The sequence below is a fragment of the Lingula anatina genome, chromosome 3 (genome assembly GCF_051362555.1).
Source record: "Lingula anatina isolate TDL-2025a chromosome 3, LinAna3.0, whole genome shotgun sequence".
NCBI classification, from domain to species: Eukaryota; Metazoa; Brachiopoda; class Lingulata; order Lingulida; family Lingulidae; genus Lingula; species Lingula anatina.
In genome coordinates this window covers 13,002,408-13,018,584 of record NC_141769.1, presented here as the reverse complement: position 1 = coordinate 13,018,584, position 16,177 = coordinate 13,002,408, and the positions used below count along the sequence as shown (strand labels likewise).

General features: G+C 36.7%; 2 protein-coding genes across 4 annotated transcripts; one reads left to right on the top strand and one right to left on the bottom strand.

Moving 5' to 3' along the window:
* Positions 1-216: 216 nt before the first annotated feature.
* LOC106159473 (uncharacterized) lies at positions 217-3,411 on the top strand. The gene is made up of 2 exons (XM_013535762.2): positions 217-1,410; positions 1,884-3,411. The coding sequence occupies exons 1-2, from the start codon at positions 1,327-1,329 to the stop codon at positions 3,267-3,269; spliced, it is 1,470 nt and encodes a 489-aa protein (XP_013391216.1). The 5' UTR covers positions 217-1,326; the 3' UTR covers positions 3,270-3,411.
* An 895-nt stretch (positions 3,412-4,306) lies between these two features.
* Positions 4,307-15,241, bottom strand: LOC106159474 (receptor for retinol uptake stra6). Of its 3 annotated transcripts, none has more exons than XM_013535763.2 (19): positions 15,088-15,241; positions 14,474-14,538; positions 13,950-14,019; positions 13,459-13,544; positions 13,081-13,217; positions 12,330-12,493; positions 11,590-11,718; positions 11,161-11,234; positions 10,354-10,451; positions 10,147-10,208; positions 8,825-8,945; positions 8,352-8,427; positions 7,968-8,046; positions 7,575-7,623; positions 7,116-7,236; positions 6,813-6,914; positions 6,344-6,510; positions 5,697-5,876; positions 4,307-5,381 (listed from the first exon to the last, which is right to left on the bottom strand). In XM_013535763.2, exons 2-19 carry the CDS (start codon positions 14,497-14,499, stop codon positions 5,179-5,181), a joined length of 1,944 nt encoding a protein of 647 aa, XP_013391217.2. In that variant the 5' UTR covers positions 14,500-14,538; positions 15,088-15,241; the 3' UTR covers positions 4,307-5,178. The 3 variants fall into 3 exon arrangements, with proteins under 3 accessions (XP_013391217.2, XP_013391218.2, XP_086866015.1); XM_013535764.2 differs by having other exon boundaries at positions 15,160-15,228; XM_087009889.1 differs by lacking the exon at positions 15,088-15,241 and adding an exon at positions 14,655-15,017.
* Between the last annotated feature and the right edge of the window lie 936 nt (positions 15,242-16,177).

Sequence of the window (16,177 nt, the reverse complement as noted above, 5' to 3'; positions counted from 1 at the left end):
AGTTCCATTGCTAGTATAATTTTTGGTACGTTTTGTTGTCAATAGCGATTACACATATTGCCACTATAAAAGTGAAAAAGAAATAATTCCTAGGAGAATTTCTTTGGAGAAATGTGACTCTCGGTTTGTCTGGATTGCCCTCGATTGACACCGCCCCCCCCCCCCCCAAAAAAAAAAATTGATAAATAAAATAAAAAAGGATAAAAATAAAAAAATAATGAAATGAAATAAAGAAAAATTCTAAAAAGCCCTTCGAATAAAAAGTACAACATTATCAATAAGGTTTTTAGTGAATTTCCCAAAATTCGACTCGTCGTTCGATTTCAACCGCTGGTACAAAATCCGTAGCAATCTATTTTGCACAGAAAAATTCTGCGAATGACATCAAAACGACGATCATAAGCCACTGCTAGCTTTGTGAGGCCCACCGTTAAAAGCTTGGTTACGCATCGTCCCTGTCCCGTCACTTCCCTCCTCTCTCTCTAAACCAAATTCTAGTCATTATCACAGAAATAACAATAATGTAACCTTGGTTTGCTACTAATTTTTGAGAGGATGGCATGTAGATTTTTATTCTTCACACACGGGCTACAGGCTGGCTGGCAGGGACAGTCGTGACGATCTCCCGGAGTCTCACTCTTTCTGCTTTTAGAGGCCCAGTTTTTATAGGGGATCGCATTGATTCCTGCGTGCCGTAAACTATTAGTAAACGTAAATAACTATATCCGATGTAAACAGTCGATCGGTAAAACTAGATACAGGGACTCCTATATTTGTTATGTTGCCCTGAATATGAATATATTCTCCGGGTTGGAAGGTTACTTTCTCTTCCGTGATAGTGAATGTAATTTAAAGGCAGAGACAAATAGTATAACACTGCCGTGTTATAATAATATTAATAAACAACACGTTGAATATATCAGAAATGTGTTGGTGACCTCGTTTCTTTCTTTATCCAGTGCCTCTTTCGTCAGTGAATGTTTTGTTTGTATAACACAGGCACTACGCAATGCAGTGAACAAAAAGAGTATAACAAAGCCGCAGATGCTGAATCGATAGCACTTATTCATGTATGCAAAGCTTACGTTAAACACGGTATTACATACACCAGGATATAGATGGCAAGCAAAGGTCTGGGCTCACATGAGTCTTTTTGCGGCATGTACGTGTATTTATCCTCTGCACAGGGTGTCTGGTGGACCAAAAATTGTGTCGTTTCTTCAATCATAGTCCAGTCATCTGGTTAGGCCACTGCGTAATTAGAATAGGTGTAACATCAGTGGGTGTGGCGCAAGAACAACCAATGTTTTAAGTGAGAACATCTACATGTATTCTTTGGAAGGACATGTGATGGCATTACAACCTGCATCTTTAACTAAACTTGGAATCCGGAACTCCTGTAAAGGATTGGTAAGATTATCTTCTACGAGTTGTTTGATTGTGACTTATCAATCTTATATTATCTAATACAGAGTTTACAACAGCAAAGAAATAAAGCCGGTGACCTATAGCTAAATGTGCGTGTCTCTACACGTAGTAGTTTGCTGTCACGATAACTGTATTTTGTCCCTTGATTCACATTAGGTGTCGCAAGACACATTAAAATCAACTCAGGAAGCCGGGCGGAAATCTGGACTGCAACTTGATGAGGATATGATTCACAGCTTGTATTCTGAAGCTTTGAGGTTGACGAGATGATTTTTTTTTAGTTTTTGTAAAAGCTGCTAGCATGGTCCTTTAATTCTCTCTTTTCCATTACGTAGCAGGAGAAATAGTGCCTATTTTGATATATAGATCGACCTAATCTCTGGGAATGGGGTCTTACTCATATCCCTTTTCCAAATATAATATTATATGGAACATTTTTATATTTACATTTCCAGGGCTTCTGCGTCCGTTTTAGATTTATGTTTTTAGCTGCCTTATTGGGCGTGGTCTGCGTTGCCTTACTTTATAATAGTAACTTCACAAAAGACAAACCTGTGTTCATGAGACGTGAACAGGTTAAGAAGAAAAGCATACAGCCAGTCGTAACAAAACAATGGTTCATGCCAAATATAACAACAGAAATGTATATTCTGTCTGCATACTATGACGATAGGCCTACCATAGACCCGAAGACCAGACCCGCTATTCGCATTATAGGTATGGCAGACAAGAATAAAGTTGAAAAAGAAAAGTTCTCATGTATTGTGACTTTTGAGGGGTTGAAAAATTCCATTTTGCAACCAATGGCAGTTACCGAGATTGGCACTGGGGGTGGATGTCACGGAAAACACTTTCGGGAGTACATATTTGTGTGTGCGCCTATAAAATTCACCGCCAAAAAAGCTATTTTCGTCTCCGTCGTTGATCAAACTTACTTAAATCAAAACAATTGGGAATCACACGAGCACGTACGCATACCCGTTCGATATCCTAGTAGAGAGAATAAAGTGGACTTTGGGAGTTGCGTCAGCATTACGTTCTGGACGCTCGATCCTTATAGAATAGTAGAGTGGGTGGAGCTTCACAAACTCTGGGGAGTGAAGGAAATCAATATTTACGGCAGCATGATGAATGAAACCACGGAGAGGGTGTTCTTATACTATCACCAGCAGGGGATCTTAACTTATACAAGGATGCTCAGGTCGATGAATGAGAGCGGAGAACTTGTGTTGAATCTCATGGGTACGCCCGTGCTCAATGACTGTATGTATAGAAACATGTACAGGTATGAAAAAATAGTCGTCACAGACTTAGACGAAATGATAGTTCCTCGTGGAAATATGATGACTTATTCTGAACTTATAGACGCCATCGAAAAGGAGACCAAACCAAGGCATCCACATCGCATGTATAACTTCAGAAATGTGTATTACTTTTCTGAACTACCACAGAATACGTCAGAGCCACAAGTCACGTTAACGTTACGTCAGATCTACCATTTGAGAGAATTAACGCCAGTTGGGACGTCAACTAAAAGTATCATTGATCCCATGGCTTGCAGAAATGTACATAATCATTACTGCTGGAAAATTGCAGAAACGTTTGAAAAAACCCGCCATTCGATTCACGTGCATGAAAAGTTTGGAATGAATCAACACTACAAAAAATGTCATTTTGATAAATATGCCACTGCCTATCATCTGCCTCCTTGTAAAGAAGCTCTGAAGAATTATACCTATGATCCCACCATGTTAAAATTTAAAACCAATCTATTACGCAATATAGAAAAACCACTTAAAGATCTGCAGTTGATTAAAGGGGGTCAAATATATCATTTTTAGATACATCATCAATTCTGATTTAGACCTCCTTCCACTTGGAGATTTAGGAATTGATAGAAAGCTCATTTCATACGAACTATTTACACATTTTACATACGCCGTGTAAATCAATAAAATTGCAGACATGCGTTTTTGTTTTGAATATACTTTCGAATATTTGTCATTACCGCCACACACTTCTATTGTGTATCAGCTGCAATGTATTCCACGGTATCTTTCTTCTCTCACAAATAGGAGAAAGCATGCGCTAAACTACCGCAAATGAAAAAATAAAGCCACCAACCAAAATTTGGAGGGGTTCAGGTAGGAAACGTTGTTTATACTGTGTTTATACGCAAAATCACTTTTTATGAAAAAGCGCCATAAGAGATAATCTATCTTTCGGTCTTAACGCGTATTCATTTGGTGTAATAAAGCTTAAACTCTAGTCACACAAGAGGTGAAAACTTATTCCTAAATTCCTGGATATTGGAATTGCATTTCAAAAATTCTGAGTGCATTCAAAAAATTTGAACCCGTTATAATGCTTGATTAAAATATTTTGGTCATGCACAAAACTTTCGAGATGCATTCCTACCGCAGAAATATCGAAAGGAATTCGAAGTGTGTTTTAACTGCTCTATGGCGGCATTCTAAATAGCCTTACGACATTTCAGCAGCATTCGAAACATCCCGATTGTAATCAGGGGAAAACCGAAATATTCAGGTCTTCCACCAGCATGATCCGAATATTTAGAATGCACTTAGAATTTATAGAATGCACTTTGAACATCTAGGAATGAACAATAAAAAAATTTTGACAGCATACTTACTAATTCCACATTATACTCCGACGAAGGTATATAATAAAAATTTGGCACAAATTTTGAACATTCTTCTTTCCACAGCTTGTTCTGTTTTATTTTTGCTGTTTACATATAGGTGTAACGGGATATTAGTCCGTAAGTCAATCTGTTACTATATTTTTAATTTCAAATTAAATTTTAATAAAATAAATAAATACTGTGACAGATCCCACAAGTATGACACGGAAAGTATTAAAAATGTAATGCTGTTTATTTACGGATATCTGATCTGATCTGGTGAAATAGATTCATAAAAAAGATAGCTAAACTAGAAATAATTTTAATTAAAATCACTAGATATAATGATTATTACTAAAAGCATGCTGATTAAGTTTTCATTTGACAACTGACGACTTAAGCAACAGTCTGTCAGCTACGCACTAAAGGTACAAAACTTGCACCACACTTGCAAACCTTCTCTACAGGCTATCTTTTGACGGCCAGCTTGTCAAAATTCGAGAAAATAATTTAAGGGGCCATTTCCATAATCCCATCGTACTAGCTGAACTGTTCTATCTTCTCGGGGATTCTCGCTAAATTGCATTCAGTGTAAGCGGCTCAAATGTCTCACGCCCCCCCCCCCCCTCGTGACTTCAAGTACTTGGGTAAAGTCGGGTAAACTTTGTGATCCATGATGTTGCTCAAGTTCGCTCTGAAAGGAGTGTGCCAGACAATTAAGCTGATTAGATTGACTGTACTGAGATAGATCGATCCTGCTAGTACGATAAGATTATGGAAACGCCGTCTAAGACAATTTCATTCATATTACATGTGTATACGTCCGTCATTTCAACATTAAAGCCAAACAAAATAAGGTAAAAACAAAGGTCTTACATGTCCTTAAATTTATGATCAGCCAGGGTAGTGACAAAAAGTTTTTCAACGACCTAGCAGGAGGATTTTCAGTTTTTTTTACAAATTAAATATCCATTAAAGAAGCACGATATTTCTGTTTTAAGGAATGCTGATTTCTACATCAATAAATTGTTAAGGTCCCATTCAAGCAACAGCCCACGATCCCTTATAGGCCTATATAATCCCACGTATGGTTTATCACATCACGTTCAGATTGCAACACTACTCATACCTAAGCCCTTGTTGTCCTCATTTAAGTCTAAGGCATCCGCCTGGCTTTTCTGCAATTGCGTTTTCCTGTGTTTTGCTAAACTGGGATTGTTCAGTACAGTAAAAAGTACTGCCCACTTTCTGCGGGCACGTTGACGACGTTCACCACCGACGAATGAGCAGGAACGCGGTAGCACGGTACCTGCAATTAAAGACAATTTTGTGCTCAGTGTAAGTTTTTACATTAAAACAAATACGATTCGGGAGATACTGAAAAAATATAGCCTACATCGTGCCAAACAAAACCATAGAAAGGGAAAACAAAGATATTAAACGGGTGGATAGTGGGTTTTTGTTGTATTGGGATTCACTTTAGGCGTCAATGCAATGCAAACAGCAATCATAACGAACAGAATGCAATGAGATGATTTTTGCCATATTACGCACAAACAAAAATAAAATAAAACAAAATTACCTGTTTTGAAATTGTAGTTACAAAATTTAACCCTCATTTTACCTTCTTCAGCATCAACTAAAGTTGATCTTGTACTTGACGCCATGTTTTCTTCACATGTTTCGACAGCAAGCATTCTTTTTCTGATTTCTGCTTCTATCACCAACAGGTTTATAAATGTCAACATAACTGGATGTCTGTGAGCATTTTCCACGTGCAGCATGCCAACGTATGCTCTATACCCTTTAAGAAGATTGGAAAGTTCAGTTGATAAATTGGCTATATGTTTATTGAAATATACATTTTTTTCTACAAAAACAAGGAAGCTCTTTTAAACAGAGCTGCAACCATGCATGTCTCAAAAGGAAATACATCAATACCAGGCAAAACTTTACATAGGGATTGCTACCAGGATATTTAATATGGAGTAAATATCAACAGGTCACAATCCGCAATTTAAATAAATAAATAAAGATTAGCCAAACATACTTAAGCACCTAGGCAGGTGTGAACTAGATCGGGGATACAGTAGAAACCTTTTGTCCTTTTTTATATTTTGCCATTTTTCCTGCCATTTAATCTGATCTATCAAAATTGAATTCGTATTTTGTGGCAATTGTTTATTAGTTTCTGTAGCATAATTTTCATAAGTAAATGAGTCTTTTGCTATGAATTTAGTGAAATGTAAAATGAATTTTCGATTAAAATACCTGGGTCAAAAAGTAGGTTGACGCTTCTGGGTAGGTTGCTACTGTCTAGTCTTCCGATATACAGAACGCCAAATACTATCCCCTTTCCAACTCGCAGTAAAGCGGAAAACGCACCAATAAGTATGTTGTATATAAACATGAAATAAACAAAGTTGAACAGCAATCTCCTAAAAAGTAGAAAAAAGTAACTTCTTAAAGATCATGGAATATTAAAATGAAATTAACGTAGTTGAAAATCAGCAACAAATAACATGAAAAGTCAATATACAAATTAGTACGATGCGTACGCAGTAGGTGTGTATAGGATTTCAATTTGATCATCCCAGCTGTTTTCTGTTTTAACAGAATGCCCCTAGACAACATGATTTTGACAGAAAAGGTTGTCCCCAACAAAAATTTGAAGCGAAATTCGGGTCCAAGTATATCGTTATACCGGTAATGTGTTCACAGACCAGTCAATAATGCCTACCTGTTGTTAGCTGCAAGATTGGCCCCCTTGTCCTGCAGAAACACCAACCAGGAGAGCAGGAAATGGATCAAATACAGCACAAGCAGTATCAAAATAGATGGCCTTGAAATATAAAGAATGACTGTGCTTATGTATTCACACCTTCACGCCTTACGTAGGGTGATATATATATATATATATATATATATATATATATATATATATATATATATAGTCTGATACCCGAAGTTGGGTAACCAACAACTCAACAACTCTTCAATCGGTCAGTATACAGTATATACAAAAAAATACGGCCTAGCTTACCCAAAATGCCCAATTGTCCATTTAAGAACTGCTTCCAACTCATGTCCAATAGTGAGGATGGTAATTAGCAGGGAAATCACAGATACGATTATCAGTATAACCACTGACTGGATAAAAAACCCTAAATAATAAAGACATGCCTTGGCCAAATCATGCTTGTTTCAAGATATTTTCGTATGAATAAATCATCAATCAGTAGGCATTGTTAGAAAGAAGGTGCTGTTTGCAGACTTAAATATGACTTTCACCTTTGGGCCATGGTGTGCTTTTTTTCAGACACATCATGTCTTCCTAAAGGTAAGATGTGTACGAACACCTTTATCCACACAGGAAATATTCCTGAATAAAACCGATTCTCTATAGGTGAGATAATAAAACAGATTAATTCAGTTCCCTGATTACGCCAGTAAGTGCAAATATGATGTTAAAGTATACCGGTAGGTGGATCAGTCTACGTACCCCAAAGCAAGTAGGCCACCTGATAGCCCGCATAATTAATGAAGTTCATCTGAAATGCAATACAGATCCTGCTATACATATCTAATTTCAACTCTATATAAAAATTTTGAGAAAAATTCATTGCTTTTCGAATGGTATGGTTAATACTCATTGAATCATGATCAAGTATAATGCAGTGGACGCTTAAAGATCAATGTATGAGATTTCGCAAATTTCTGACTTTCAAACTATTGTCTTAAGACAATAAACATGCTAGTGTTTCAATTATTTCATAAAGATAATATAATATACCATTGTAGTACTTGCAGAAATGTTGGCATTATAACAACGAGTTTCGCCTTCAATGATATTACAACATAAAAAAGCGTTTTAAAGGAAAGGGCTTTAACGCACCATCCAAAATATATTCCCTGACTGCGTCATAGGAGGCACGCGCGTATGTATTCCCTTCTGGAGATCAAGGTGATCTTTCCTTTATAGAATAAATAGGTAGTCATAAAATTAAAGTGATATAGACAAAGGCCATGCATCATTTGCTTTTCGCGAAAAAATTGTAAACTTGTAAATGGAGATCTGAGTGGCCGCTCCATTTTTATTTGAGTGAATTGGTTTACTTAGATGTTGTGCCAAAGGCAACTATAACATCTGTCAAATGTATGTCTATAAGAAGAATTTGACTCGACAAATAAACAGTAGTATATTTTCGTCTGCTTTGCCCTTCTTTACCTCAAATGTTGGAATGGACGTTTGAAATAGTAACCATGGACGTTGACCTACCTGTATTGGTCCAGCATGAAGGCAATAGACAGCAAGTTGTACAGGAAAGCAATGCCAATTGAGACGATGAAACATACTGAAAATAATTGGCCTCAACCAATTTTATTAGGAATTCATGATACATAAAAACGCAGACAGTAAGTCACTACTAGTAACTGACGAAGAACACTTTAAATTAAGCTTCAAATTGTACAGGCAATATCATTTTACACCATGTGATTTGTTCCGCCAGTACTGAAACAAACTCCAGAAGAATATACGAATGTACAAATAAGCACCGAGAAAAAACTCAGGAGTTATTTAATTTATTTCTTATGTAATAATAATAATAATAATAATAATAATAATGATGATGATGATGATGATGATTAAAGACACGCCCTGCAACGCGTGTGAACACCTTCAAAACTATATCTTCAAGAGTCGTAATCACTGTGGCATTCAATTAAGCATATTTGTGGAAGCATGTTTACCTCGGAATACTTTGTACAAAATTAGTTCACCACTGTCAAACTGCCCTTTGTTTCTTTGTACTGCATTATAGACGAGGCCGTCAATAATAGGAAGAAAAACGCCATATATTAACACGGCTACCTATAAAAATAAAGAAAAAAGTTTAAATATCGTAAACTATCGTAAAATTCAGCGTACCGGTGTACCTTGAAAATCTTACTCCCCTAAAAGGTGACCCCCAAATCAGATTTGTTTTTGTGAAAATCTAACTCCCCATTCAAAATGTCTTAATTTCGTTATTTCAAAATGAAATTTTGACTCCCCCCTCAAAACTTCATAAATTTTATTTTTATTTAAGTATATGACTTTTATCTTGCAGTATGCATAATGGAGGATATGGCATTTTTTCTATGTTTGCAGGTGAAATTTTTCATGAGAAAATAAGAAAATTAAAAGTGTGTATTTTACCACCCAATGACTTCCCTGTGAAAAGGCTATTTATTTGACATTAGGTAATCAGTCAACATCTTTCTTTTTAGTGTATACTTTATGAAGAATGAAAGTTTGATGGTAAAATGTGGGGTGAAAAAAATGAAAAAAAAGGAAAAATCTTCATTTTCATACCCATGGGATTTGAACTCCCATGAAGAAAAGGCCCTATTTTATATGTATTTAGTCACCACGCCATTATTTTCCACATATGTAGTTTCAATTGTGACATATAATTTGTTTGTATTTCAAAGATTGGTGGTAAAAATTTTGGAAAAAATTGATCATTTTTAAAAACAAGTCAAGATTTCACAGGGGGAGTCAGATTTTCATTATAAAAATTTTACTCCGGGAGTATTTTTATGATACATGTACACCGGTACAGCACCTAGGTAACTTTTTTCACTGAGGTACAAATATTTCAGAACAGCTGTCGCAATTAAAAAGTGAGATGTCTTGGCAGCGACAGTAACGATAGCTTAAAATTTAGTTCATTTTTGTATTTTTGTATTTTTTTATTTGTATTTTTGTGTCAGTACAAATGAATCTGTTAATTACTTTTTCAGTGATTTAAGTTGATAGACTATGTAAGTTAAGTTCCAACTCGACAAACAATTATTCCACTCACTTACTCTTAATAAAATATAAAATAAATGTTAAATGGACCGTTAAATTGAGAATCAGTAACAACCTCCAAAATAGAATGTATCTCCACTTTGATGTGCAGTTTTGAATATTTAGTGCAAGGTCATTTTAATGCATTTAACGTTATCAAGACATAAGCCTTGTATATCATTATGTGCCATTGTACATGTATTGCGTTTTTTTAAATAATGCCATTAGTTATACTTACTGCATATATCACAATAACGGCCACTGTAAATGTGGTCACTATCCTCGTTGAATACACGTAACCTGTCAACAGAATAAAAACACAAAGCTTACGCATTTACAAAACCATGGGTATGGAAAATTATATCATAACACACTCGCATTGAACCTCCTCCTCCTCCGCCGTTCTCTCTCTCTCTCTCTCTTTCTCTCTCTTTCAATGACTCACCTTCTACTCTCTGGTATACTAGTTTCGCCCACAAACTCTTTAATCTGCATCTTAACTTCTGCAACTTGTCGGTCGCAACTGGAGATTCAGGGCAAACTCTGACAGTAAAGTATACTTTAATTAATCCATTACATCTGTTTGTCTTGGTGAAACTCTTAAAGTCTTTAGTCGTTGCATAGCTACGCATAGCATGAAAGGGGATTGGGACATGCCTACTAAACATACATGTAGATCATTGTTAGAACGTTACCAGAGCGTTATTTAGGCTTCGTTCACATGGGAAGTCTATTTTCTAAAAATCTATTTTCTATTCGCGGTATCTTGTGATCACGGTCTGTGCCCTGAATATCCCGCGGCGTAATTACTGGCAGCGCGAGCCAGTTACTTATAGTAACTTATAGTAACTGGCTCGCGCTGCCAGTAATTACGCCGCGGGACATTCAGGGCACAGACCGTGATCACAAGATACCGCGAATAGAAAATAGATTTTTACAAAATAGACTTTCCATGTGAACGAAGCCTAAGTTACATGTGCTTAAAACGCTGTGTTTGCTACTACTCTGTAACCAATTTGATTAGACTAATAGTTATAATGGCGGTTTATACGTAATGAATGTGGCTAATTCCTGAAGAGGCAAGTGTCTAGTGTACCTTACATTTACCACATGTACAGGCATGACCACGCTTTGTATGTCTTTTTCCGCGCTCATGAAATTAACTGAATATTGTAGTTGAATCAATATTAAAAGTTGACGACGTGGTCAAGGCATAAATACATGTACTTACATTAGTGCGTGTATCACTTACTGCGTTTTGTTTTTACTGAAAAGTTTGCACACGTGCTTCGCCTCATAATTATGCTTCAGAAAAAATTCGCCATTCTGAAACACATAAATAATTTTGACAGTTGTACTCAGAAATGTCTTTTCACATTAACAACATCCAACTTTTAGTCCTAATTTTTTTAAAATAAACTGAAGAACATTTTTCAGTTAGGAATGAAATAAGGAGTGGCTTTAAATTTTACAATCCTCGTCTAAAGCAAAAATATAGTATATCAATATTAAAAGTGGCGACACATACTAGTAAGCAGTACACCCCTCCCCCCCCCCCTCCCCCCCCTCCCCCCCCCCAAAAAAAAAAAAAAAAAAAAAAGAATGGCTCATTCCTTGAAATTAAGTAATAATTATTAAATTAAGTAATAGATAATGCAGGAGGTTTACGTTTTACACTCACCTCTAGTAATGAAGTTTTACTCTGCCTGTATCGTATTAATCTATATATCTGGACGGGGAAGTTGATCAGAAGGAAGAGCACGCATGCATACGATGGGATATACATACCCATTAGAACGGCCAGACCTTGCTGAAATGGCGATGAAACGTCAGCTGAATAACAATGAAACATAACAGCGGCTAGTTGCGGTAAACAAGCATATAGAATTGTCGCATTATTTGAAGTTCTAACTGGTTCATGTAGTAAACGGCGTACATTAAGAGCGCATTTCCAGAGATTTAGATCGATCCAACTAGATCGACCTAACTCCCTGGGGGTTTACGCTACATAGCTGTCAGCCGAGCGAGCACATTAGATAATTACCCCCTTACAGCTTTCAGTAGGCGGGACAAACATTTAAGCCGGCTAAGCTGACAGTAATCTAGTGAGACTCCCCACCGGGATAGATCAATCGAAAATCTGTGGGAATGGGGTCTAAGACAATCGACTTTTTTGAGGTCGTGCTCATTCTAATAGCACGTTTGTCAATTGAAATAAAAACTAATACGCATGCTCAATATTTATTATCATTTAGGGTTGGAACCATCAATGACTCATGAATTCAGAATCTCATATCTTATTTAATTCTACATGTAAGTGTACTCAAATGAAATTTTCAAAAGGATAACTAGTTTTCAGATATGAAACGATTCGAAATCCTTTAGTAAATATCAGTGTTCTTGCACAGAGTATGTCTCTACCTGACTTAATGCACAGTCCACTGTCTCTGCCACTTGAACCCCAAATATCAGACAGAGATGGAGCCACCCTATAGTGTAGCTCAGAATGGAGTTCACTGTCACAGCTGCAAGCACAGGGTAGTACAGCAAACCGTAGAGTAGAACTAGTAAGATAGTCTTCAGTTCTAATAGAATATCAAAAAGAAATATTGTTTATTTTTTTAAAAAGAAAAAAAAAAACAAATACCCTTCGTTAATTATCAGTATCGTTATTATACCCCACTGAATTACATCAAATCATTTTACTGTGCGATGATGTGCAGAGGTAGTTTCTATTTAGAGCATTTTACTCTTCCTCATCCATCTAGTCACTTTCCCCTTCACACGAGGTCCTCCTTTCTTCGTCTCCTTTTCCAGCTGCTTTCTTTCTCCCCCACAAACCTCTACCATCTCCATCTCCTTTTTCTTCTTCCTCCTACCACCTAGCCTTATTCATTCTTTGTCGCCTTCCAAATATACAAACCCCCCAAAAATTGACTAGTATCCCCTAAGACAAGATAAACATGCGCTGTACAGTGTTGTTTTAAGGGGATAAGGATAATGTTGATATATTATCATATTATTACATATAAATATATGTTATCGCTCAAACTGTTTCCATGTTAAAACATTCATTTTTATTCATAATATCGACTCACGCTTGGACATAATAACGGATTTTGCCCATGACTCACGTAAAGTTGGTGAAATTACTTGGAATGGTATCACTTACGTATTATGTACGCTGGCTCCGGCACTGAATTTGTATTTCCTCTAGTCAAAATCATATTTAATACAGCGATGGTCAGCACCCCGTATGCCGCAGTGTACGCCCAGCGGTTCTTGGGTGATTCGAGATAATTCATTGGACTGAAAAAAGACACAAGTAGGAAATTTTTCAGTAGTTCAGTTTTCTTGATTTTGAAGTATTCTGACTGCAATGTCTATGGAAAATGAGCTTTCGGTATTCCTGAGACTAAGAAGTTCGTAAAAAATGACTGACAAGTTCGCAAAGGCAAATATAATTATTATTCATCTTGTTATAGTGGGTGTGTCTTTTTACAAAAATTACATTTTGCGCAGCTGCTCGTGCAATTAAACCTCTGCTTACGTTATTAAACCTGGTCTCCCTTGAAATAGCCCTGTGCATAAATTGGTCCTCTTCGTTGTGAAACTAAAGATAATTAGAATTACTGCCTGCAATGACAAAAATAAATAAATAAATAAAAAACCCTCTTAGTTGTAAAACCAAAGATAATTAGAACTACAGTACTTCCTGCAATGATAAAAAGCCTTTTAAACAATTCAGAAAATCAGACAGGAAACTTATCGTTGGAAGTCGACGATATACATGTATTGCAGATCTCGCTAACATATAAACAAAGCCATTTGTGCGGTTCCTAGTGCCCCAAAATATTTTTTTCGGAGGCTACAAAGCGGGTTTTCTACTCTAAATGGTTATCATCTTTAAGAAACCCCTACTTAGTCGCTATTTCATTTTGATCAACTGGAGTCTTATTTTTGACAGAAGTTGTCTTCCATTTTTGTCGATGTTTGGCGAATCATCTTAAACTAAAACTTGGGTGAATTTTGTCTACTTACACTGCATATCAGCAAATACATTTGGAATGTGATGTAAAATTCTGCCGTCTCTGTGGGACAGCCATAGACACTGAAACAGAGAGAGAACAAGGGGAGCAAGCATTGCAACTGGTGTCAGGCACTAACAATTAAGGCAAAACGTCGGTTTGATGCACCATGCACTTTTTTCCGCTTCAAATGCGTGTGCAAGTCTGTGGCCACGTTTAGGTGTAATATTTAGACTAACAGAACTATAAGCTAATGCGCCGACTATCATAACTGATACCAGTACCGGTAGGTTTGTTTGAAGAGCCCCACTTGTCCCTGTTATACATTCAGACTACGAATAATGTTAATATTTTCATACAAACAACAAGCATGAGTAAGAGTGAAACTAAAAGTAACAACTGTTCAAAAACAAAGCCGATAAAAAAGATTTAAAAAAATGCGTTGTGAAATTGTCATTACTTCAACAGGTCATTTTCTAACCGCGACAAAACAAAATGTAAAACAAAATGTTTCAATGTCAGAAGTCCTATTCTTACGTTCCGTTGCTGGTACTATCTGCCATGATTTGATTAAGGTAACTGCTGTTGATCTGATGTAACACCTAGATGAAAAGAGAGAAAAGTCAGCCATATGGTACAATGTATTGAAAGAAAATTAGACGCACAGTAAAAGTAAAACAAAATACGGTTTGGCAGTTATGGGGCGAATGTCACTTACGGATACTTTTCTCTGCCCAGCATTCACGCACCGCTGGCAATAGCAACTTACACCTTCCCCCTCTCTCTCTTTCCAGACAGTGAGCGAAGGTCAACTGATTCGTGTCAAGACTACAACCCTCTCAACTGCATTGTCCTTACTCTTGTGAACTAACAACATAGCTGGTATTTGTTGCTCATTATTTTTCTAGAGATGGGACAGATAAGAGAAGCTGGATTGACTCAGTTTGTTTGTAGAGTATACTCAGTAAAGTACCGGTGTAGGCCTTGGTCATAATCCGTTATGTCCAAGGGTAGGCCTACTTTAAATGATGTGTTTCTTGATGTCGGTCATACTCGTACAGTTGTACCCAGTATTAGACTTTGAAACTACACGTGAAGACCTGTACATTCCTTGTACTAAAATTCAAATCATAAAACACTAGTACACCTACCGTGATGCAGTCCTAAAGGATATGAAACAATGTTCATACCTTTACCCGTACTTACATGATAACACCACTTACATTTTGTGAACCTTATCACACGCTGAACCCATCATGGGTTCAAGATAACACATTTCAAATTTTAATCAGAGCTATACCGTGTATAAGAACAAATGCATAAGCACGTGATCGGACATCAATGGCTTTTATCCCACGCCTAGTTTAACAGATCTATATTGGCAAACAAGATAAAGATTAGGTCCCAACCGAACGTACGGGCTGCTACGTGTGGTCTACGGCCAAAAAATGGGGAAAACGTGGGAGTTCGTGAGTGAGGTGCACGTTTATCGTGCGACTTTTTGGGGACGCAAACAGCACGTAGAAACTTTTCACCAACTACCGGTAGGCCTACTTGATTTCTTCCCTGCGATCTAGCTACAGTACGTCCTAGCCGGACGCAAGGAACCTTAAAACCGTGCGTCCTAAACGTAGTTGGGACCTAGGCTTAACTGAAGTGAAAAGGCACGCGCTTATCTCCTCAACGTGGGAAAAGTTTTGGTAACAGGCGAAAATGTAGTAAATATACCTAAATAAATCGAAGGGATGGTGGAAAGGTTTGAATTCAGTCTTTATCTCCTCTTTTTAAGACGAAAGCTTCTAGCGGACCTTGTATGGAAGAACTTCGGCCTACATAATTCCTCTTTTCCTCTGCAACATTTAGCCGTGAACGTTCTTTTGCAACAATTCTGAGATTGGTGATTAAAATAGAAAAGTGAATGAACACACACACCGACCGAAAATAATAATAAGAATAATAATAAAATAACATTACTATCTCTTTCAATCTTTCTCAGATTACCTCCTATACTTAAATGAATAATACATTTAGATATAAATACATGTGCAACTGTCATGTTCAGGCCGCAATAGTCGTGTACCGCTATAGGCAAAGAGCTTGCTTAGAGTCTAATTTTGTCTTGGGACGACACAAATTTTTTCTCCCAATACTTTTTTAAATAAATGATAGGGGTTCAATAACAACTGTTGTTTTTATTTATTTATTTATTTATTTATTTATTTATTTATTTATTTATTTATT

Coding starts and splice junctions, on each gene's coding strand:
- LOC106159473 (XM_013535762.2), top strand. CDS start 1,327: ATGTATTCTTTGGAAGGACATGTGATGGCATTACAACCTGCATCTTTA. Junction 1,411..1,883: donor GGAACTCCTGTAAAGGATTG/GTAAGATTATCT, acceptor TTACATTTCCAG/GGCTTCTGCGTCCGTTTTAG.
- LOC106159474 (XM_013535763.2), bottom strand. CDS start 14,499: ATGGCAGATAGTACCAGCAACGGAAC. Junction 10,209..10,353: donor AGTATACCAGAGAGTAGAAG/GTGAGTCATTGA, acceptor TTCTGTTGACAG/GTTACGTGTATTCAACGAGG. Junction 6,511..6,812: donor AATCTTGCAGCTAACAACAG/GTAGGCATTATT, acceptor TCTACTTTTTAG/GAGATTGCTGTTCAACTTTG.